The following is a 23,441-nucleotide window of genomic DNA, read 5'->3' as shown; positions in this document are numbered from 1 at the left end:
TATTGATTTCTGTCTTTTTGCACTTGTTTTTTGTACTCTGTCAAAGCGTCTTTGGGCTTCTTGAAAAGCGCTATATAAAATAAATGTATTATTATTATTATTATTATTATTACTCTTCACGAAGGATGCCGTGGGATTTTTTAACCTCCAACAACTAATGCCGGTAGACGAGATGCCCAGTTTAACATCCATCATAGCTGGGTTGAGATTAAAATCCAGGCTGGACAGCTAATGTGGCGTGCGTACCTCTTGGGCCTCTACGCCATCACACTCAAAGGTCAATTCAAATGCACAATTTGTTTTCTTGCAGAATTTGTTTTTCCACACATTCTTCTTCTAGCAAATGCCTTTTTGACGGGTTTCATTACGGATTTGGTATACCAATTGCCTTACTGAGGCCTGTATGTGGTGATGATGGACGTGTGGAACCTTTTGCAGTGTCCCTATATATTTGCTTCTTTGTAGATTTCAATGGCTGGCAGGATGGACTGGAGGTACGCACACCTGCCTCCAAGCTGCTTGGGTTAGAATCCTGACCCAGCTATAAGCTGTCATCCCGGTGTTTCACAGGCAGGGCGATTCATCAGTGTGTGTGCAGTCCCTCACATGGTCATTGAACTGAGCATCCTGTCTGCCGGCGTTAGTTGGTGGACGTTAAAGACCCAATGGTGCCCCTTGCGAAGAATAAGCGATTCATCACTGGCACCATGACCAAATTACAAATTCCCACTCTGAGGGATCTTGGGGAGTCAGTGGTAAACTACCTAGTAAACCCTAGCTCAGGATGGTGCTTCGGGGGCACCGGCCAACGTTAAGCCCCGGAGGGGGAGAGTGTGAGTGCATGCACTGAGGGAGGAAATTCCACAAGCTGTAAATGAGAGGAACAAAGAAGTAGAAGGAAGTGACCAGTGAGATTTCGATTTTTGGGGTTTCATAAGGAAGAACACCTATGGTGGAAGAACACCTATCACCTGAAAGCGCAGAGGCATGAACTGAAAAATGCAACAAAAATTCGGTTTTTTGTGTGTGGGGGGAAGGGAAGGGGGATTTGCAAGTTTCTTCTTCTTCTACTTCTTCTTCTTCTTCGGCTAATGAACAGTTAACAGCAGGATGCAATCTGCACCAGGCAATGCGGAGTTTAAACATCTTTTCAAATCGTCAATTTTGCCTTTTTGACCACAACTCGTCACAAAATCATGTCTGTTGGTTTCATTTATAGGAATCTGGAAAGAATCGTTATTTAAATCTAATTATGCAAAAGTGACATGCGTACATCCCTCACTATAACATGGCATGTGGTGTTCCTTGACAGGAATTGTGCAAAAGTCCAAAATCAGATTACTGGTGAGGAATGGCTCTGTTAATAGCAAAGATGAAAGTTTGGAGAACAGAATTGTTTTGGTATTGTTATCTTTTAACACGAATGCATATTCTGTTTTAAAATGTGTCGAGCGCACTCTAAAGGATGAACACAATCGACGAAACCCCAAAGCGGGCCCAAAGATCATCAGGCCCAAAGCGGGCGGGCAGCTAAACTGATGAAAGTCCATCACATTAGAATCAAAGTACAACAGATTCAATGTATACAAGTCATGGGAATTAAATCTTGGCCCATTCCACATTAATATAAATGCTAAATTTAACAAGTTGCCCTGCCGGAAATCCAAACAAGGAGTTAGTGAAAGTTTTGCCAATCTTTCACAAATTAAAAGATGTTCTTACCGAGGGAAAACACAGTCCTCACCAGGCAAGGCAACGTACTCTCCAAATGAAATCAGGTCCACCTGATCCATGGAGTTTGCGCCACTGATACTCGCCTCTTCCTTGAGCCTCATTGACAATGTGCCCAGCTTTATCCTCAGCAATTCTTCATCATCTTTACTCCATTCATCTGCAACACGTTTGGCAACCTGAAAAAGGCATCATATAATTGTAGGGATAACCCAAGGAAATCTTCAACGAGATTTTTTTTATGTGGCAGGTACTACAAGAGTTCTGCGCGGTTGTGTTGTGGTTCTTGTTGGGGGTCGATTTTTGAATTGTGCACTCATTGGTCGGACAGCTGCTGGACCTCACTCACTTTTGTCGCTCGACTCCACCCACCAAGGCACCCCAGATGATAAAACATGGCCGCCATATTAGTTTTCTGGTGGGCCTAAGACATCAGGCTTGTAGGCTTGTAGGCCTCTGCCGTTATACACTGCCCCGGTCTGTGGCGTCAGATTTCCATTGGCTTTGCTCGAGTCGAGTGTTACGATGACAGACCCTCAAAAAATCTAATCAATGTAAAATAATAGTTATTAGTAAGATTTCATCAAGTCTATCGGTAAGTGCCTCCCTAGAAAAACAGCATTACGTAATTTTTGAACGGCAGTGCAGTGCCAGCTTAGGATCCAAGGATCCTGGGTTCGAATCCCGGTCGATCGCTGAATTAACGCCAGGAGGGTTGACCCAGCCTGTCATCCTTCCGAGGTCGGCTAATTGAGTACCAGTACACTGGTAATGCCCTGTTTGTCGTTAAAGGCGGCAAAAATGGTTGGCGGCAGGAAGGGCATCCGGCCGTAAAACATTGCTTCAAAAGGGGACCGAAAAACAACAACAACCACGGTCCCCGAAAAAGGCCAATCCCCGCTTGCGGGGAAAAATGGCCTCTAAAGGTGGTTATATATTATATATATATCAAAAGCTGGAGATATGTCAAGGGAGATGGCTGTGATCTCATGTCTGGCATCGAGGACCTCCATCCATTGTTGGGAAAGCAGAAGCAGCATGTCCAATTTAGAGTGACCTGGTCTGAATCCAAATTGACAATCTGACATCAAACAATTGGAGAAGAGGAAGGAGTTGATGTAACAAGCGATGATGGAACTGTACTTACAGTTTCTACATATTGTCGTATTTTGGGGAGACAGCAAATACACGGACAGCAAATCAAGCGTTAATTTGAGGCGACGATCAAATACGGACTCACGATACAAGCGCAGGAGGAAGAGAGAAGAAGAAGCAGGAGCTTATACCTGATGTGGAGGATCGAGCAGTCTTCAAACCTGCAAAGTAATTAAACTCACGAACGCTGAATTAAATGTGCAAAAATAATAGATTTATTTAACAGAATGCCAGGACAAGGAAACGCGACGATAAAGCTGAAATCTAATTTGGGATCCCACACACCAGCCTTCAACAACACACAAGGAAGGATATAAATGAAAAGAACTGTTATGCTTTATCGTGGGGACTTATCTCGTCTGGCTGGGGTGTGTTAGGGATCATCAGGCCCAAAGCGCACAGTCCGACACGGCCCGGTTGGCGGGAAAACCGCCCGACCTTGGCGGGAACACAGGCCTCACTGTATGGTCCGTCTCATGCCACAGCACTCGTACGCAGGCACCAGGAGCAAGAGGTCGAGGGCAGAGGTGGGTGAGAAGAGCAAGAGGTCGAGGGAGAGGAATCACGAGGCAGCAAAGGGAAGAGGTCCGGGCATGAAGCGATCCAAAAACGAGAAGACAAAATGTCGGCCAGCCAGTCGTTTTATGTGTCGTCTTGTGACTTCAACTCATCTCGCGAGATCTTGCCGGCGACGGCACGGTTTTTCGAAACTGTACACGTTCTCCACGTTTTCGAAGTTAAGTAATTGTTCACAATTGTATTTTTGTCGAAACTGTACTTATTTTTCGGTGTGTGTACTTATAGTGTGTCCCTAGGAAGATTCTCGGTGTTAATCTTTCATAAATTAATCGTTTGTTTGCCCCGTGTGTGCGGCCTTGTAGCTTGAGGCTTCCCCCGTCGAAGTTTGTTCACTTAAGTTCCTTCCTTCGCTGTTTTTGCTTGGTTCTTAAATTTTTCCCTTCTCCCCCGAACATCTACTCTTTGTCTAAGGTTTTAAACCCCCCCCCCCCCAGCAACAAAACAACCCCAAAAAACCCCAAACATTTATTTCCCTTTCTCCACGTGTGCTGTTGTCTAATCGTGTGCTTCTGTCCACGTGTGCTGTCTCGCCCCGCCCCCACTATCTCCTTGCCTTCCACCTTTTGCCCTGTTCACGTGACTCATGGTTGTCCCTCTAGGCCCTCTCCCCATTGGTATTTTTGTGAATGTAAGATTGTTCTTCACGGTTCTGTTTAAATATGTTTAAACTTTCCCCTGCAGTGCTTTATTCAGTGGTATATTACAACACACTGTTTTTCTTCCTATTTAAAAGGCTCTTTTCAATTTCCTCTTCAACTCATTCCACTTCAAAAAAATATTCAATCTCTTACAATACTTCCTCACTACATGCTCTAAATTCATATTCATTCCACTCCTCCTCCATCGTTCTTAAACGGATCGCTAACTTGAAAATCACAATAAACCCAATTTGTTACAAATGTTCGTCTTTCATTAATCATCCACTTTCAAAACTCCCCCCTTGCCCCTCCCCTCCAAATCTCCCCCCTTGCCCCCCCCTCCTAAACTCCACCCTTGACCCTCTGAAACTCCCCCCAACCCCTCCACTTCATATCTCCCCCCCCCCCCCCCCCACAATTCTCCCCCTCCCCCCTCCTCCTCCTCCTCAAAGCTGCCTCCTCCCCACTTCGTCTCCCTTCTATCTCATACCTCCACCTCCCCCAACCTTCTACTTGCCTCTGCCCCCCCCCCCCCACCCCTCAAACAACTCCTCACTGTGCCTCATCCCATCACCATCAAACCTTTCGTCCTCCTCATCCTTCCCTTTCTTGCAACCCTTCTGTAATCTCTGACACACGATCAACTGCTCTCCCTACCTCCCCCTCTCATCCTTCATCTGACCCGACCCCTCCCCTCTCCTCCCCTGTCCTGCACCCGATGTTCCCCATCTCTCCTCATTAACAGTATGGACCTGAAACATCCGGGGCCTTCGCTCAAACCTGATTGATATCTCCATTCGGGTTGCTTCTGACAATCCAGACTTGATCTGCTTAACAGAAACTTTCCTCCTTCAAGATGTCTCCGATTCTTTAATATCTCTTCCTGCTTACTCCCTCCTCCGGTATGATAGACCTGAGCCTCGTCCTGGTGGTGGGGTTGCTATCTTTATCAAAAACTCTTCCTCACTCTCCTTGCACTGCCCTCTCTCCACCCCACCCCCAGGAGTACCTCTGGCTACGGCTTCCTCTCTGCTCCCACCCTTTGTTCATATGTGTTCTGTACCGTCCTCCAAACAGTGATGACTCCATTTACATTTCGCTGTCTGACAACATGGACCAACTTCTATCAACTCATCCAAACTCTCTCTTCCTCATATGTGGTGACTTCAACTGTCATCATACCAGCTAGCTGTGTGTGGGTTCCTCTCTCACCAGCCATGGCACCTCAGCAAAGGACTTCTGCGACTCATTGGGACCGACACAATCTGTCAATTTCCCGAACCGTATCTCAGTCAATGGAGTATCTTCTCTTCCAGACTTGGTTATGACAAACTTCCCTGCAAATGTCTGCTGCTCTTCTTCTGGTCCAATCGGTTCTTCTGATCATGTGCTTGTTAAAGTGGACATCTCTCTGGCCATTCTCAGAGAGCCTCCCCAGCGCCGACAAGTCTGGCATTTCACTCAGGCTGACTGGCACGGTCTGCAAGCAGCCTTCAATCATCTGGACTGGTCTCCCATCTCTACTGGCTCTGACATAAATTCTTCCTGAGAATTCTTCCAAAGCAAACTGCTCTCTCTCATGCACAGATTTATCCCATCTCGTCTTCGGTTGTCTTACCCTTCCTCCCATACATGGTACACTGAATCTTGTGGTGAGGCAGTTGCCCTGCAACAACTTGCCTTTGCCTCTTGGAAGGCAAATCCAACTGAAGGCAATCTCAGTTCCTTCCACCAAGCTCGGAACACGTTTGTGTCTACCCTCAGGAGTGCCGGGAAGCACTATCTCTCCACACTCAAGAATGAACTCTCAAACCTGTCTCCTTCCTCCAAATCCTGGTGGCATCTGGTAAAATCCGTTTCTGGTGTTTGTTCCCCCTCCATCCCCCCCCTTACCTCAAACGGCTACACAATTGACACCGCACGTGACAAAGCCGAATGCCTCAACTCTGTTTGCCTCAAAATCTTGTGTCCCAAACCCATCTCTCTGTTCCCACCTCGAACCCAACTGCTCCTGGACTCTGTGTCCTTCTCTCCTGACAAGGTGGAGAAGTTTGTCAAACCTCGACTCTGATTCTGCAACTGGACCAGACGGCATCAGCCCACGGGTCCTAAAATCCTGCTCTGCCGCTCTATCTCACCCTCTCTCTGTTGTTTTCACCCTCTCTTTTGCTCAAGGTCATCTGCCAGCATCTTGGAAATCAGCAAACATTATCGCTTTACACAAAAAATGTGCAAAAACAGATCCTTGCAACTACAGACCAATCAGCCTGCTCCCAATTATCAGCAAAGTCATGGAATCCATCATTGCTTCGGATATCAAATCCTTCCTCTTCTCCAATCGCTTGATCTCTGATCATCAATTTGGATTCAGACCAGGTCATTCTACTCTGGAAATGTTGTTTCTGCTGTTTCAACAATGGATGGAGGTCCTCAATGCCAAACAGGAAATCAGAGCTGTTTCCCTTGACATATCACGTGACTTTGGTACGGTCTGGCACCCAGCTCCACTCACCAAACTCTCCTCCTGTGGTTTCCATGAAAATCTCCAAGCATGGCTTGTGGACTTCCTTTCTGGTCGTAATCAATGTGTGGCCCTGAATGGATTTCTCTCATCTCACCTTCCTATTCCGGCAAGAGTTCCCCAAGGTAGTGTTCTCGGCCCTGTGCTATTTCTGGTCTTCATCAATGATCTCTCCGACTCTGGAAAATCCTCTATATCTCTTTCCTGATGACTCCACTCTCTGCCGCTCCATTCCTCATCCCTCAGATCGGCAGTCTGCAGCCTCCTCACTCTCTGCAGACCTGGACAAAATCACAGACTGGTCAAACAAGTGGAACATGTCTTTCAATCCTGACAAATCTCACACTCTTACGATGTCTCTCCGAAAAGACCAACTGGAAAACCCTCCCATCTACTTTCTCAACAATCCGCTCCAAGAAGTTCTGTCGCTCAAGCTTTTGGGTCTCCCTATCTGCCATGATCTTTCTTGGGAAAACCACATTTCCAAGCTGGCCTCCAAAGGCAGTCACCGACTGGGCATCCTCCGTTGTGCGAAGTCCTTCCTTTGCCACCTGAGCTCCTCACCACATACAAGGCTTTCATCCGCAGCTCAATGGAATACTGTTCCCCCCTCTGGGCCGGTGCGCCTACCTCACACCTAGCTCGGCTTCACGCTGTTGAAACCAAAGCTTTCAGAATCATTGGAATCTCCTGCAATGAAGCTAACTCCGAGGGACTTTCACTCACTGCAGGCAGGTTGGTAGTCTTTGTCTTCTCCCGACTCCTCTCCGGCCTTGCTCCCCCAGCTCTCTCGGTGCCCTGTCCCTCAAATATTCCTACAGGTCGCACAAGATCTGCCAGCAAACCTCTTATGGTTAGACTGCCAAAATATAGGCTCTCTGCTCACCTTCACTCTTTCATTCCCCTTTTCTCCCGCCTCTGGAACAAACTCCCCCACTCCCTTCAATCCCACCCCTCCCTCCAGGTCTTCAAAACAGCTGTTCACCACCATCTCTTATCTTCCCCCATCCAAAACCTTGATCTTTTCTACCACCACCAATTCACCCCAAATACATTTTTTGAAATTCCAACTTCTTTCCTGGAAGTCCTTGCAGTGTCCATATGTTTTATACCTCTCCCACCTCCCCCCAAGCCCTCACCCTCCCACATTTCTCGATGTCCCTGCTCTCAAATGTTGTTTGTGTGCTTCCCCTTCTCTCCCCATCTTGTCTACCACTCCCCTTATTATATGTTTTATGTGTCGGTTTGACTTTTTGTGTGATTAATGTTAGTTCTTTCATGAGCCTCGATCTTGTATCCAAAAAAAAAGAAAAAAAGAAAGAAAAAAAAGAAGCTCTTTCTCTCCCAATCAGCGCGTCACTTCTTGCTCGCCCCTCGCATCCTCCAATCCGAGGGAAGCTTCTTGCCCCTCCCTTGGCCAATCACCAGTCCTTCCTTACTCTGCCAATCAGCGGCCTTCGTCCTGCCTCGTGTCTTCCTTCCACCAATCAGTGGCCAGCTTCTTGCCCCTGCCTTAACCAATCATGAGCCTCATCCTGCCTTGTCTCCCTATTGGTGGTGTCTTGTCCAATGGTGTAATCTCCCCATCAAACCCTTCGACCAATCCTTTGCGAGGTTGGCGTGGCCTCAGCCTGCTTGAGCAATGTGTGTCTGCCAAGTCGGGGTTGTCAGCCCAAGTGTGTCATCTCAGTTCCGGTTAGTTTTATTGTGAGAGGGGAATTTTATTAGTGTGTGTGCTCATGGGGATGGATTCCTAACTAGTGTCTATGTGTGTTGCCATACGGGACAATGGAATGATCGCAGGTTTCACACACAGGGGAATTAGCATAATCCCTATTCTACTTATCCCAATGATCATCCTTGTATGACCACAAATATACACTTATTCCGACATCCGGGCTAGACAGAAATTACATGTGAGGTTCCCTATCACGACAGTCGGAGCACCTACCTATGCAGATCTACCTGAATCTATATGTATCACTACCCCAAAATTCATAACAATACTAACACTATTAATAAGTTTCCTTTATAGGTGAATGGCATCACGCATTCTCAAGTCAATGTAACCATGTTAGATTTGATGCCAGTGTAGTTTCAAAGAGTTGGAATAGTCGGGGGTACTGCGAGGACTTGTGGCACAGCCTCCTCGCTATCATGCAGCGGTACATAGAGGATGTGTCGGAAGTACAGGCACGTCAAGTTGATAGTTAGTTCACTTTAAAAACAAATGGAAAAACTCAAGCCTCGCACAACATAACATTGTATTATCGTTTCAACAAAAGCTTGGTGATAAAAACAAAGCAACGTGAAAGAGTAAGCAATGGAGATAAAGCAGGGGAGAGGGGAAAGCAGTTGGGCTGAAAGCTTAAATATAATCATCATACGAAAATATGCAATTTGCCTCGTTACTTATCCAATCTCAACCAAACTGGACAGAGGGACTAAGGGGTCACATGATGGAGGCTGCAGCAACTTCATTCCTCCCCTTCCTCTCCCTCCACAAGGGGATTTTCTGCCTTGGGCAAAATCCTTGATAAGACGTACAGTATATCCATGTTAACCAAGATAGATAAATAGTGCCGTTTTCCAAGGCCGCTTCTAATAACAAAAGTAATAACACCACCAATGATAATAGCATACTGTTACATTTGTGGGGGTAGATTATGGAATCCCATAGTAAATATAGGATTGTATAGTTATAGCATTGACCGTGGACATGTAGGAGACATCTGGATGTATTTAAGTAGGGAAACTAACTTAAGATTGTTTATGCCTTCACACAAGGGGTCGACCACAAGGCCGGCCATGCAAAACCTCCATTAAACCACCACGACCGCTGACAGTACCCGGAGATTGCCGATCGGCAAGTAAGCCATGCCTTAACACTCACGCCGAGCAAAGCCGGTAGGCCACGCTGCCAGAATGGTACGAGGGGTGTGGAGGAGCAGAGCAGGCAAGCCACACCCCTGAGCTTGTGATTGGTCAGTGTGACGTCAGGAGAGATGGTTCTGGAGAGAAACGGGCGTTGGAAAAGGAGCTGAGAGAGGAAAAAGAGCAAGTCTCGGGTGGCTCGGTTGGTTCTTGCTCGGTGCGTGCGCTTGTGTGGAGAGCTTTTGGAGTTGGTGGAACATTTGCAATTGATCGTGAGGAGGTGTTGGCGGCTGTGGTGCTCTTCGGGGAAGCTGGGGGCTGCGGTTGTGCTTGCTGGCCAGGAATTTAGAGGAAGTTTTGGCTGCCGCTTCACGGCTCGGTGCGCTCGCGACATTGACCGGCTCCATTTTGAGGCACTTCGACGCGCGGTCCTTTCGTTGGATGTCGTCACCTTGCACTGCAGAGCTCACTAAAGTGCTCGTTGGAACCAGATAAGTGCACTATAAAAAGAGAACATTTATCTTATTTTTCTTTCCCCTTGTCTGTATTGGAGTCCGTTTATGGAGGTACCTCACATAGGAATTAGTTTTTAACCACAACTTTTATTGACCAATTCATTTTCATTAAATCATTATTTGTTGAATTTACTGTCTTGTCTGTTCGTTGTGGATCCGGATTAAACCAGTGTGCTCCGTCAGGTAAACGCTTTGTTTCCTTCACCTCGCGCGTGACAAACTAACCGCCATTTTTCGGGCAGCTGCCTCTGGAGTAAAGACCGTCCTGGCTATTCGTCCAAGGCTGGTCTTCATTTGCTACTGACAGGACAATACCATTAATGTTATTACAAAAAATATGAATACTTGGAATATCGCTCCCCCCTCACCCCCAAGGTGTCTATCCTCCTTGGATCAACGCTATATTACCGTTCCCATAGGAAGCTTACCGCGGCATTTTGTGTGGCACCCCAACAAGTAGTAAAAATAGTAAAAACCACAAACACACATGGTTACCTTCTGAAACAGTCACTACTGCTGTTTAACACTAAACAAAGGGAGGAAACCCACCATTCTTGAGGCATTATCCACACGTTATAACGAAACCAGACATTATCATGTCTGACACACACCAACGGATCAGAGCCTAAATCTACTGCAATCTATATACCCCAGAGAGGATAATAACATGCTCCTTCCTGCCGCTCCCATAGGAAATGGGTGTACTAGTGCAAGCAAATATAAAATTACTGTGCAGCTGAAAAGACATCGTGCAAGAGGAACACAAATCATCATTCACCTGCTGCTTGATGTACTGACCAACACTGAGGCCTGCATGCTTGGAGTGCACTTCCTGATCACTGCGGAACATTTTTTGAACATCTTCGATGAGCTCTTCATAGTAGCTGGACGCAGCCTCTGCTTTCACATCATTTGTCCTGCCAAGGTTAGTCCAGTAAGCCAAAGGCCTGGCACCCTTACTATGAGCCTTACCCACGGCCGCCTGACGCATAGCTCTGTCATCACCATCCTCGAGCAAGCCATGGGCTGATGCAACACGAAAAACCGCATTCCCGGGGCTCGGTCCATGGATCCACGTTGCTCCCAAATCAATAATGCCCCGGCCTAGCGGAGGGGAAAAACAAAAATAAATGGGTGAAAATACACACCAGTAAATATTTTATAAAATGTGAACATTACCTCTGAGAATGAACATCGATTCACCTTTTGGTTTCACAGACAACAACCTTTCACGTGTTCTAAAGATAGATCGAACACGAGTTCTTTTTTTTTTTTAACAGAGGCTAAAATTGTGGAGGGGGGGCACAAATTCCAATTCAACATTGCAATATCACCATAATCCAACCAGTTGGCTCATTCATCATGCATTGTTAAGTCTTCATAATGTCATGAATGCCAATTTTGTCAGGCCCCAAAGGTGCCAATAAAATAAATAAACACCAGTAAATTTGGAACAAAGGTGAGGATACAGTCATTGGAATTTGTGCTCAAAGAGGAGGTATCAAGATTGGGGAAAATGCCAGGAGCATAGCAAAGGTCCCTTTCTTAATATGGTATGTGCTATGTGGCAAACTTTAGAAAAGCAGGGATATTCCATGGCTTGTGGAAAATGCCAGATGATAGAAAATAAGGGACATTCAAGTAATGCTCCAGAAATGTTCATATAAATGGGTGCCAATTTGATTCATACAGCCGAATGAAGTACTCTCGTGGCCAAAAATATTAGTTTTTTTTTTTTTTTTTTTTTTTTTTTTTTTTTTTTTTTTTTTTTTTTTTTTTTTTTTTTTTTTTTTTTTTTTTTTGCATACAAGATCGAGGCTCGTGAAAGAGCTAACATTAATCACACAAAAAGACAAACCGACACACAAAACACAAAAAACAAGGGGAGCAGTAGACAAGATGGGGAGAGAGGGGGAAGGACACAAAAGAGAGGGGGAAGGACACAAACAACATTTGAGAGCAGGGACATCGGGAGGACTTGGGGGGAGGTGGGAGAGGAATAAAACATGAACACTGCAAGGACTCTGGGGTGAATTACCGGGGGTAGAAAAGATCAAGGTTTTCGATGGGGGAAGATAAGAGATGGTGGTGAACAGCTGTTTTAAAGACCTGGAGGGAGGAGTGGGATTGAAGAGAGTGGGGGAGTTTGTTCCAGAGGCGGGAGAAAAGGGGAATGAAAGAGTGAAGGTGAGCAGAGAGCCTAGACTTTGGCAGTTTAACCAGAAGAGGGTTGCAGGCAGATCTTGTGCGACCTGAAGGAATATTGGGGGGACAGAGCACAGAGAGAGCTGGGGGAGCAAGGCCGGAGAGGAGTCGGTAGAAGACAGAAAGACCACCAACCTGCCTGCGGTGAGTGAGTGAAAGGCCCTTGGCGTTGACTACATCGCAGGAGATTCCAATGATTCTGAAAGCTTTGGCCTCAACAGCGTGAAGCCGAGCAAGGTGTGAGGCAGGAGCACCAGCCCAGAGGGGGGAACAGTATTCCATTGAGCTGCGGATGAAAGCCTTGTATGTGGTGAGGAGCTCAGGTGTGCCAAGGAAGGACTTCGCACGACGGAGGATGCCCAGTCGGCGACTGGCTTTGGAGGCCAGCTTGGAAATGTGGTTTTCCCAAGAAAGATCATGGCAGATAGTGAGACCCAAAAGCTTGAGCGACAGAACTTCTTGGAGAGGATTGTTGAGAAAGTAGATGGGAGGGTTGTCCAGTCGGTCCTTTCGGAGAGACATTGTAAGAGTGTGAGATTTGTCAGGATTGAAAGACATGTTCCACTTGTTTGACCAGTCTGTGATTTTGTCCAGGTCTGCAGAGAGTGAGGAGGCTGCAGACTGCCGATCTGAGGGATGAGGAATGGAGCGACAGAGAGTAGAGTCGTCAGCAAAGAGATAGAGAGGATTTTCAAGAGAGTCAGAGAGATCATTGATGAAGACCAGAAAAAGCACAGGGCCCAGAACACTACCTTGGGGAACTCCAGCCTGAACAGGAAGAGGAGATGAGAGAAACCCATTCAGGGCCACACGTTGACTACGACCAGAGAGGAAGTCCGCCAGCCATGCGTGGAGATTTCCATGGATACCAAAGGAGGAGAGTTTGGAGAGCAGAGCAGGGTGCCAGACCGTATCGAAGGCACGTGAAATGTCAAGGGAGACAGCTCTAATTTCCTGTGCACTTTCTAACCCTTGCACTTTCTTCAAATATTGCACCATTTCTACCAGTAAATTGTTAAAATTAAAAATATTTTGGTATCCACATTTGTATTTATTTGCTTTGCAGAGGAACAAAACAAAAAAGCTGAAAAAAATTACCAAATCTTAGCTTATTCCACACAGAAATCCTAAAATGTCCCAGACAATATTATTGGCACCTTTTTGAAGTTGTTAGAAATAATTAGATTTCAAGCAGGTGATTCACCTTTACTTTGGAATGGAACTCACCTGTGGTGAGTTGCAGGTGCCTGCAACATACGAATCACTCATTCAACCAGTTTGTATAGAGAAAAGGAGTCATTCTGCTGTTTTGTGTCACTGTGTACAGCAATGAGCATGGAGAAAAGAAAGAAAACCAGAGAATTGTCCGAGGAGGTCAGACACAAGATTGTAGCCAAGCCTGGACAAGCTCAAGGCTACAAGTCCATCTCCAGAGACTTTGATGTTCCGGTTGCAATGTTATCAGGAAGTTTAAGGCCCGGGGCACTGTAGCTAACCTTCCTGGACGTGGTCGGAAGAGGAAACTTGATCGAAGATTGCAGTGGATTGTTTGAATGGTGGAGAAAGCACCTCAATCAACTGCCAATCAGATTCAAGCTGACATTCAGACACTAGGTACGACAGTTTCAACTCACACCATCCGTCGCCAACTCAATGAAAGGAGGTTCTATGGTGGGAGACCCAGGAGGACCCCACTGCTGACAGAGAGACAAAAGAAAGCCCGACTGGCGTTTGCCAAAATACACCTGACCAAGCCAAAATCCTTCTGGGAGAATGTCCTGTGGACAGATGAGACCAAATTAGAGCTTTTTTGTAAAGCACTTCATCTCTATGTTTACAGAAAACAAAATGAAGCCTTCAAGTAAAATAACACCTTCACCACAGTCAAACATGGAAGACGTTCAGTGATGTTTTGGTGATTTTTATGATGAATCCATTGATCAAAACTTGTGTTCAAACTCAGTTGTAGATAAAACTGAGTTTAGAAGTCATTTTGCAAGCAGTTCAATAAAAACCCAACATGCTGCAGGGGTAAACACTCCCACTGTCGGTAGAATGAGTTGAGGAGAGGGGGGGTGGGGGGCGGGGGTGGAGGACTGTTCTGAAGTTGCCAGCAATGGCCTAAATCTCATTTCCTTTCACAAAGCCCGAAACAAGTGTGTGTCCACCCTCAGGAGAGCCAGGAAACAATATCTCTCCGTTCTCAAGACCGAACTCTCTTATCTGTCTCCCTCTTCCAAATCCTGGTGGCGTCTGGTCAAATCCGTTTCTGGTGTTTGTTCCCCCTCCATCCCCTCCCTTACCTCAAACGGCTACACAGCTGACTCCGCACGTGAAAAAGCTGAATGCCTCAACTCTGTGTTTGCCTCTAAATCTTGTGTCCCAAACCCATCCCTCTCTGTACCCACCATACCCAGTCGTACCCTGCTGCTCCTGGACTCCGTGTCCTTTCCTCCTGACAAGGTGGAAAAGTTTCTGTCAACCCTCGACTCTGATTCTGCAACTGGACCCGACGGCATCAGCCCACGGGTCCTAAAATCCTGCTCTGCTGCTCTATCTCACCCTCTCTCTGTTCTCTTCACCCTCTCTTTTGCTCAAGGTCAACTGCCATCTGCTTGGAAATCAGCCAACATCACCGCTTTGCACAAAAAAGGTGCAAAAACAGATCCTAGCAACTACAGACCAATCAGCCTTCTCCCAATTATCAGCAAAGTCATGGAATCCATCATTGCTTCTGATATGAAATCTTTCCTCTTCTCCAATGGCTTGATCTCTGATCATCAATTTGGTTTCAGACCAGGTCACTCTACTCTGGACATGCTGCTTCTGCTGTCTCAACAATGGATGGAGGTCCTCAATGCCAAACAGGAAATTAGAGCTGTCTCCCTCGACATATCACGTGCCTTCGACACGGTCTGGCACCCCGCTCTGCTCACCAAACTCTCCTCCTTTGGTATCCATGGAAATCTCCACGCATGGCTGGCGGACTTCCTCTCTAGTCGTCGTCAACGTGTGGCCCTGAATGGGTTTCTCTCATCTCCTCTTCCTGTTCAGGCTGGAGTTCCCCAAGGCAGTGTTCTGGGCCCCGTGCTTTTTCTGGTCTTCATCAATGATCTCTCTGACTCTCTCGAAAATCCTCTCTATCTCTTTGCTGATGACTCCACTCTCTGCCGCTCCATTCCTCTTCCCTCAGATCGGCAGTCTGCTGCCTCCTCACTCTCTGAAGACCTCGACAAAATCACAGACTGGTCAAACAAGTGGAACATGTCTTTCAATCCTGACAAATCTCACACTCTTACTATGTCTCTCCGAAAAGATCGACTGGACAACCCTCCCATCTACTTTCTCAACAATCCTCTCCAAGAAGTTCTGTCGCTCAAGATTTTGGGTCTCACTATCTGCCATGATCTTTCTTGGGAAAACCACATTTCCAAGCTGGCCTCCAAAGCCAGTCGCCGACTGGGCATCCTCCGTCGTGCGAAGTCCTTCCTCGGCACACCTGAGCTCCTCACCACATACAAGGCTTTCATCCGCAGCTCAATGGAATACTGTTCTCCCCTATGGGCCGGTGCTCCTGCCGCACACCTAGCTCGGCTTCACGCTGTTGAAACCAAAGCTTTCAGAATTATTGGAATCTCCCGCGATGAAGCTATCTCTGAGGGCCTTTCACTCACTCACCGCAGGCAGGTAGGTGGTCTTTCTGTCTTCTACCGACTCCTCTCCGGCCTTGCACCCCCAGCTCTCTCTGTGCTCTGTCCCCCAAATATTCCTACAGGTCGCACAAGATCTGCCAGCAACCCTCTGATGGTTAAACTGCCGAAATCTCGGCTCTCCGCTCACCTTCACTCTTTCATTCCTCTTTTCTCCCGCCTCTGGAACAAACTCCCTCACTCCCTTCAATCCCACTCCTCCCTCCAGGTCTTTAAAACAGCTGTTCACCACCATCTCTTATCTTCCCCCATCCAAAACCTTGATCTTTTCTACCCCCGCTAATTCACCCCAGATCCACCTTGTTTGAAATTCCAACTTCTTTCCTGGAAGTCCTGGCAGTGTCCATATGTTTTATACCTCTCCCACTGCCCCCTTCCCACGCACCCCCCCCCCCCCCAAAGCCCTCGCCCTCTCTCAGATCTCTCGATGTCTCCATGTCTCTCGGTCCCTGCTCTCAAATGTTGTGTTTGTGTCCTTCCCCCTCTCTCCCCATCTTGTCTACCGCTCCCTATGTTATATGTTTTATGTGTCGGTTTGTCTTTCTGTGTGATTAATGTTCGCTCTTTCACGAGCCTCGATATTGTATACAAAAAAAAAAAAAAAAAAAAAAAAAAAAAAAAAATGAGTCCAGATCCAAATCCCTGTGGGAGATCTGAAAACAGCATTTGGTAGAAGGCACCCTTCAAATCTGGGAGAACTGGAGCAGTTTGCACAAGAAGAGTGGGACAAACTGCCAGTAGAGTTGGAGGAAGCTCATTCATGGCTACAGGAAGCACTTGACTGCAGTTATTTTGTCCAAAGTCTGTGCTACCAAATATTAAGTCTAAGGTGTCAATAATTTGGTCAATACCATCCCTACTCCTACCCCACCTGCATCCTCTTAATTACGAACTGTCAGGAACGCAGTGAATTTTCATGGATTTTGATTTGATTACCGTTTAGGTTCAGACAACTGTATGCAATATAGTCATATTTAGGGAGACACTTAAAAGGATAGTAAACCTGTTAGGTCTACATACGATACATTAAATTTAAATCTGATTACTCGCATTATCAAAACCTGCAAACTCGCAACATGACATTGTGACACCCCCTTCATGGGGGTGTCACAATGTCAACAACACCATGACACCCCCTCCATACCTCCTCACTCACCTCTAAGCTTGGTGTTGGCTTAACAGTTAAGGTGGCCGGCTTGAGATCTTAGGATCCTGAGTTTGAGCCCCTGTCATGCCGTTCAATTAACAACAGGTGGGTTGACTCAGTTTGTCATCCTTCCGAGGTCGGCAAAATGAGTAACAGCAGACTGGTAATAGAGGGCATTACATCAGGAGCACAGCCAATTCCACCTTCTCTTACCCCACCTGCACCCGCTTCCCTACTCCTACCCCACCTGCACCCTCTTCCCTACTCCTACCCCACCTGCACCCTCTTCCCTACTCCTACCCCACCTGCACCCTCTTCCCTACTCCTACCCCACCTGCACCCTCTTCCCTACTCCTACCCCACCTGCACCCTCTTCCCTACTCCTACCCCACCTGCACCCTCTTCCCTACTCCTACCCCACCTGCACCCTCTTCCCTACTCCTACCCCACCTGCACCCTCTTCCCTACTCCTACCCCACCTGCACCCTCTTCCCTACTCCTACCCCACCTGCACCCTCTTCCCTACTCCTACCCCACCTGCACCCTCTTCCCTACTCCTACCCCACCTCTTCTACTCATCAACATCGTGATTTTGCTCAAATAGGCTGGTTACCATACATCTGATTTTCCACAGGCATGCCCTCCTTTTCGCTCTTTAACTCTATGGAATCCACAAACCAATTCTATCGGCTTCACGCATGCGCCGAAATGTCCACAAGCCGAATTTATCGGCTCTAACCGCATTCAAATTTACCGCGAAATTACCGCCTCCTGGATTCGGATGTGCATAATATATAATAATAATAATAAGACTCCAGAGGGTATAATAATAATAATAATAGACTCGAGGGTATAATAATAATAATAATAATAATAATTGTAGACTCCAGAGGTTTAAAATCCGCCCGGCCGGATTTTTTCCAATAGGGCCCATATAAAAATGTTCGGGTTTGTCTTTTTTATTTCCCATTCATTTTCAAAGGGATCATTTTTTATATCACAGATCCTTATTTTCTTTTTTTTTACCTTATTTAAATGGTTAACCCATTTTTGTACATTTTCTTACGGTGATAAAATGTGGTTAATGTGAATGTTTGGCTTGGTTCAGGTCCATACTACTCCGTCATGGCGTAATAGACGTGCTGGAGCATGAAGCGTCACTTCCTATCCAACCTCTCAGTGTGATGTGCTTGAATCGGTTTATTTTCTGAGGCGGTACCGTTGCTATACCATATAAGTACATTTGTTTGATTTTCTTTTGATTTTCCCCTTTACAATGACAAATCGCAAGTGTAAATTCGCTGCAGAACTAAAGACAAAATTCCCACGTTTTCAAAGTGATGGAGAAGAATGGGAAGCAGAGTGCTGGTACTTACGTCTCTGTGACAAATGAAGGTGCCATTGATTTACAAGGTGATGTGAACTCGGACAAGCACAAGACAGCAGTTCGAGGACATAAATAACTCATAAACACGAGCGTAACAACACCCAAAACACTCCTTACAAGTAGTGAAGTACCGGTACGGTATTGAATCAATTTGGTCACTTAATAGAGCAAAATAGCGACCGAGCCGATCTAAGCAATAATGTACCAATGAATGAATGAATCAGAGAATGAATCAGAATGAATGAATCAGAGAATGAATGAATCAATGAATGAAACATTATACCGAACTCTCGGCTCCGGGTTCTCCCTCCGACTCTGTCCGACCCCTCCAGCAGGGACACGTCTCTGAACCCCAGCTCATATAAGCGGGTGCTTGCCCCGATTCCTGCCAGGCCGGCGCCAACCACCACAACACGTGGTTCCTTGTGGTTATCCATGCCGCCGAACGCCGAGCCGCTTAACCCACGCTGCCCAATGGGACCTTGTCTTGTCTCCTTAAACATTTCAACTGATTCGCTGATTATATAAAACAAGAGGCGGAGTCACATCTCGCCTTATTCACTGATTCGCTGATTATATAAATCAAGAGGCGGAGTCACATCTCGCCCTATTCACTGATTCGCTGATTATATAAATCAAGAGGCGGAGTCAGTGATAATTTTCAATGGGATCGACACGGAATCTGTAGGCCCCGCCCTAAAGCAAAACAATACAAAACAGGCCGCAGGTGCAAACAGTGAGTGATGTCAGCCGCTGATATATTCCCGGCAGCTTATTCCACACATTTTAAAATGATTTCAGAGTCGTGCATACAGCCATACGACTGAGGTACGCTTACACCTTGTGAGCAATAAGTAGGCTACGCAAGTACATAATAAATAGAAGCTTTACAATGACAGGCAAGCATCAACGACCTCTTGCTGGATTTTTTATGGACGTGTTTACGGATTTTTACGTAAATCTTCATTGAAGTTTTTATTTCACAGTTTACATTTATAGAAATTACAATTTTCAAATGCTAGATATCGATGGAGGTTTTTTTTTTTACACGCACGTTTACGTTAAAAAAAAAATGTAATTCGTCATTTACGGACACTTTCTGACGGTTCTGTGATTTTTCCAGGTGTACCAGCTTCGAGGTCTGCCAGCACGCCAAATTTCCCTTTTTTATGGTACCCGGAAGGTAACGAATACTGTACCTGGAAAAATTTTACAGTATTAATTTTAACATTAATTCCAGGCACGGTATTAATTAGATACTGCACCTGGAATTGGGGACACTCCCAATTCCCCCCTTTCCATTAAAATAGGGTCAATACACCTGGGCGCTCATTTTGTAGAATAAAGGAGTATACTGTGGCGGACACGGAAGCTCACTGGCGTGGTGACATCATTCCGCGCACCAAGTGGGCGGCGGACCACGCCGAGGGGTAGGCGTGGCCTCAGGATATACACCGGGCGCGCAGCCCGGAGCGCGCCAGTGCTACAGTGACCTCTTTGAATAAAGAACATTAAACTTACCGCGTTGTCCGCTTCCTCCTTGGTAGCAAGTCGCGCGCGTAGCACCGCGTGCTTCATTGGTGACCTCCGACATTCGAGTCAGCCGATGCTAACCACCCGAAACCGCCACAACAATGGCTACCAACGCGGTCTCCATCAAGCTCCCCGAATTCTGGGAGTCACAAGCCGAAGTTTGGTTCCTGCAGGCGGAAGCCCAGTTCCGACTTCGAGGCATCACGGTGGACGAGACCATGTACTGCCATGTGGTCGCCACCCTCGGGCCCGGCACGGCCACCCGCATCGTATCGGTCCTAAGGGATCCACCTGCCGACGGCAAGTACGAGGCGGTCAAGCGTCTCCTCATCGCCATGTTCGGCCTTACGGTGGACGCACGGGCCGATCGCCTCTTGGACTTCCCCGAGATCGGGGACACGCGACCGTCGGTCCGTATGGACCATATGCTGGCGCTCATGGGCGACGAAACCCCGAACGCTCTATTCCGGGCGTTATTTCGACGCCAGCTGCCAGCACGAGTCCGCCTCGCTTTGGCTGGTTCCGCGTTAACGGAACCCCGTGCGCTCGCTGCCGAGGCCGACAAATACTACGCGGCTTTGGACACGCAGGCGAGTCTTGGCGCGCTTGCCGCTCCCGAGGCTCCCGAGGCTTTCCCCGATGCACCGCACCTCGTGTCCGCCGCCACGCCCCGCCCACCACCACTGCTCGTTGAAGGCCACGCTCCGGGCCACCCTCCGCGACGGCGGCTGGGTCGACAGGCTCCCCTGCTGGGCCTCCGGACGGCGCCCAAGGAGGACCTGCGCGCATCCGCGGCGGAGTTGGTCTTTGGTCAACCGCTGCGGGTGCCGGGCGAGTTCCTCCCCGACCCCACGGCACCTTGGTCCGCGGCGCAGGAGCGTTCTGCGCTGCAGGAGACCGCCCGGAGGTTCGCCCCAGTGCCGACGGCGCACCACGGGCACCCTCCTACACACGTCGCCCAGGAGCTTCGCACCGCGGAGTACGTCTTCGTCCGGCAAGACGCCCACCGGACACCACTGCGGCCCCCGTACGACGGGCCTTTCCGCGTGCTGGAGACCGGGGTGAAACATTTCACCCTGGACATCGGCGGCACTCCTGACCGGGTCTCCATAGACTGCCTCAAGCCGGCCCACCTCGACGTGGACCACCCACCGCCGGTGGCTCGGCCCCCGCGTCGGGGCCGCCCCCCTGCAGGCGGACCCCCGGCACCGCCCAGCACCGCAGGCACGCCGCCCCCCGGTCCGGCACCCATCCCGGGTACAGCCGGGGCATCCCACCTGGCATTCCTGCACCCCGGACGCCGCCGGTCGCCAGAGGGCGCTTCGGCCGGGTCATCCGTTTGCCCCGCAAACTGGCCCTCCAGGTGCGCGGGAATTCTGGGGGGGGGGGCGCGTGTGGTGGACACAGAAGCTCACTGGCGTGGTGACATCATTCCGCGCACCAAGTGGGTGGCGGCCACGCCGAGGGGTAGGCGTGGCCTCAGGATATACACCGGGCGCGCAGCCCGGAGCGCGCCAGTGCTACAGTGACCTCTTTGAATAAAGAACATTAAACTTACCACGTTGTCCGCTTCCTCCTTGCTAGCAAGTCGCGTGCGTAGCACCGCGTGCTTCAATACTACATGAACAAATGGTATTTTAATCAGTATCACGGTATTTTAAACCAATTTCAATGTTTGCTAGAAGACAGGGAAGTATGTAAATTCATACTAACTAGCCGAAACCCGTGGAACATCCACGGAAGGGAGGATGTGGTGTATGGATAGAGTGTGCCATTATGGATGGCATAGGGGAGCGCTCATGGGATCTTCTTCTTCCGTTAAGCTCCAATTTTTTCTCTTTAAGTTAAGTCCAATCAGTCCTCTCTGCTCGAAGTGCTCAGGCCATGCCTTCCCGCTCTCATACTTTTATTGCCGTTCGGTGTAGAAAGGGATTGACATATCGTTCGTCTGTTTTCAGCTCGTTATCTTTAAGCTTCCTTACGTCTCGCCACCTGCTACACCTCTCTGAGTTACGAGGATTTATGCAACGCACCCCGAGTATCGCAACGTCACTCCATTTAACTTTATTAAAATGACGATAAAGACGTTTCCTTATATATCCTAATTTAAAATGTTCAAGGGAATAAAAAAGACCATTTGGTTCACACCACCCATGTTCACACCACTCGACTGTCCAATCAGCGGACGGCTCACTTCCTCTTCGCCCAGCAGACGCCAATACGATGGCGTCGTAAGATGGCGTCGTATCGGCAGTTAATCGAATGCTTTTGGGCCCCAACGTCGGCTAATTCAGATTTTTTGAGTATGACTGTACGTGATAAACAAAGAGCGCGGTTCGTAGATCGTAAATCCATTAGTGCCGTGGGCATCGGGTCACTGGGTGCGGCGTAAAAGGGATAACAAAGTCGAGTCCTTACGCTATTATTATATAGACTAGCCGAAACCCGTGGAACATCCATGGAAGGGAGGATGTGGTGTATGGATAGAGTGTACCATTATGGATGGCATAGGGGATAGATGGTAAATCCATTAGTGCCGTGGGCATCGGGTCACTGGGTGCGGCGTAAAAGGGATAACAAAGTCGAGTCCTTACGCTATTATTATATAGATACTCCCCGTCGATGTGCTTCTGTGGTAATCGCGAATATGAGTCACATACACGGTCACAGTGCCTGACGCCACTGTGACCGTGTTTTGATTAATAAATCTACGAGTCACAAAACACGAACCGAACTCACCTCAAGCAGTAAAAAGGTGCAAATCGCTCCTAGAAACCACCTCATCTCTTCAGACCTCAACACACCTCGATAACTGACGGCAGCGCTCATGGGATCTTCTTCTTCCGTTAAGCTCCAATTTTTTCTCTTTAAGTTGAGTCCAATCAGTCCTCTCTGCTCGAAGTGCTCAGGCCATGCCCTCCCGCTCTCATACTTTTATTTCCGTTCGGTGTAGAAAGAGATTGACATATCGTTCGTCTGTTTTCAGCTCGTTATCTTTAAGCTTCCTTACGTCTCGCCACCTGCTACACCTCTCTGAGTTACGAGGATTGATGCAACGCACCCCGAGTATCGCAACGTCACTCCATTTAACTTTATTAAAATGACGATAAAGACGTTTCCTTATATATACTAATTTAAAATGTTCAAGGGAATAAAAAGACCATTTGGTTCACACCACCCATGCTCACACCACTCGACTGTCCAATCAGCGGATGGCTCGCTTCGCCTTCGCCCAGCAGACGCCAATACGATGGCGTCGTAAGATGGAGTCGTATCGGCCGTTAATCGGATGCTTTTGGGCCCCAACGTCGGCTAATTCAGATTCTTCGAGTATGGCTGTACGTGATAAACAAAAAGAGCGCGGTTCGTAGATCGTAAATCCATTAGTGCCGTGGGCATCGGGTCACTGGGTGCGGCGTAAAAGGGATAACAAAGTCGAGTCCTTA

The 23,441-nt window shown here is 47.8% G+C and overlaps 1 protein-coding gene across 2 annotated transcripts in view; it reads right to left on the bottom strand.

Annotated features, from left to right (window-relative positions):
• Nucleotides 1-19,022, bottom strand: part of PAOX (polyamine oxidase) — a 54,713-nt gene extending 35,691 nt beyond the window's left edge. Inside the window, exons 1-3 of one of the 2 annotated variants that reach the window (XM_068098974.2) lie at nt 18,746-19,022; nt 10,792-11,117; nt 1,723-1,910 (exon numbers count right to left, since the gene is read on the bottom strand). In XM_068098974.2, coding sequence (XP_067955075.2) covers nt 1,723-1,910; nt 10,792-11,117; nt 18,746-18,965 — 734 coding nt within the window. In that variant the 5' untranslated portion in view covers nt 18,966-19,022. The remainder of the gene's footprint in view (nt 1-1,722; nt 1,911-10,791; nt 11,118-18,745) is intronic. The other variant, XM_068098975.2, reaches the window with a different exon arrangement.
• Nucleotides 19,023-23,441: the final 4,419 nt, after the last annotated feature.

The sequence above is a fragment of the Myxine glutinosa genome, chromosome 3, assembly GCF_964187855.1.
Source record: "Myxine glutinosa chromosome 3, kmMyxGlut1.1, whole genome shotgun sequence".
Lineage (NCBI taxonomy): Eukaryota > Metazoa > Chordata > Myxini > Myxiniformes > Myxinidae > Myxine > Myxine glutinosa.
The sequence above is the reverse complement of the archived record's forward strand: the minus strand, read 5'-3'. Positions and strand labels throughout refer to the sequence as shown.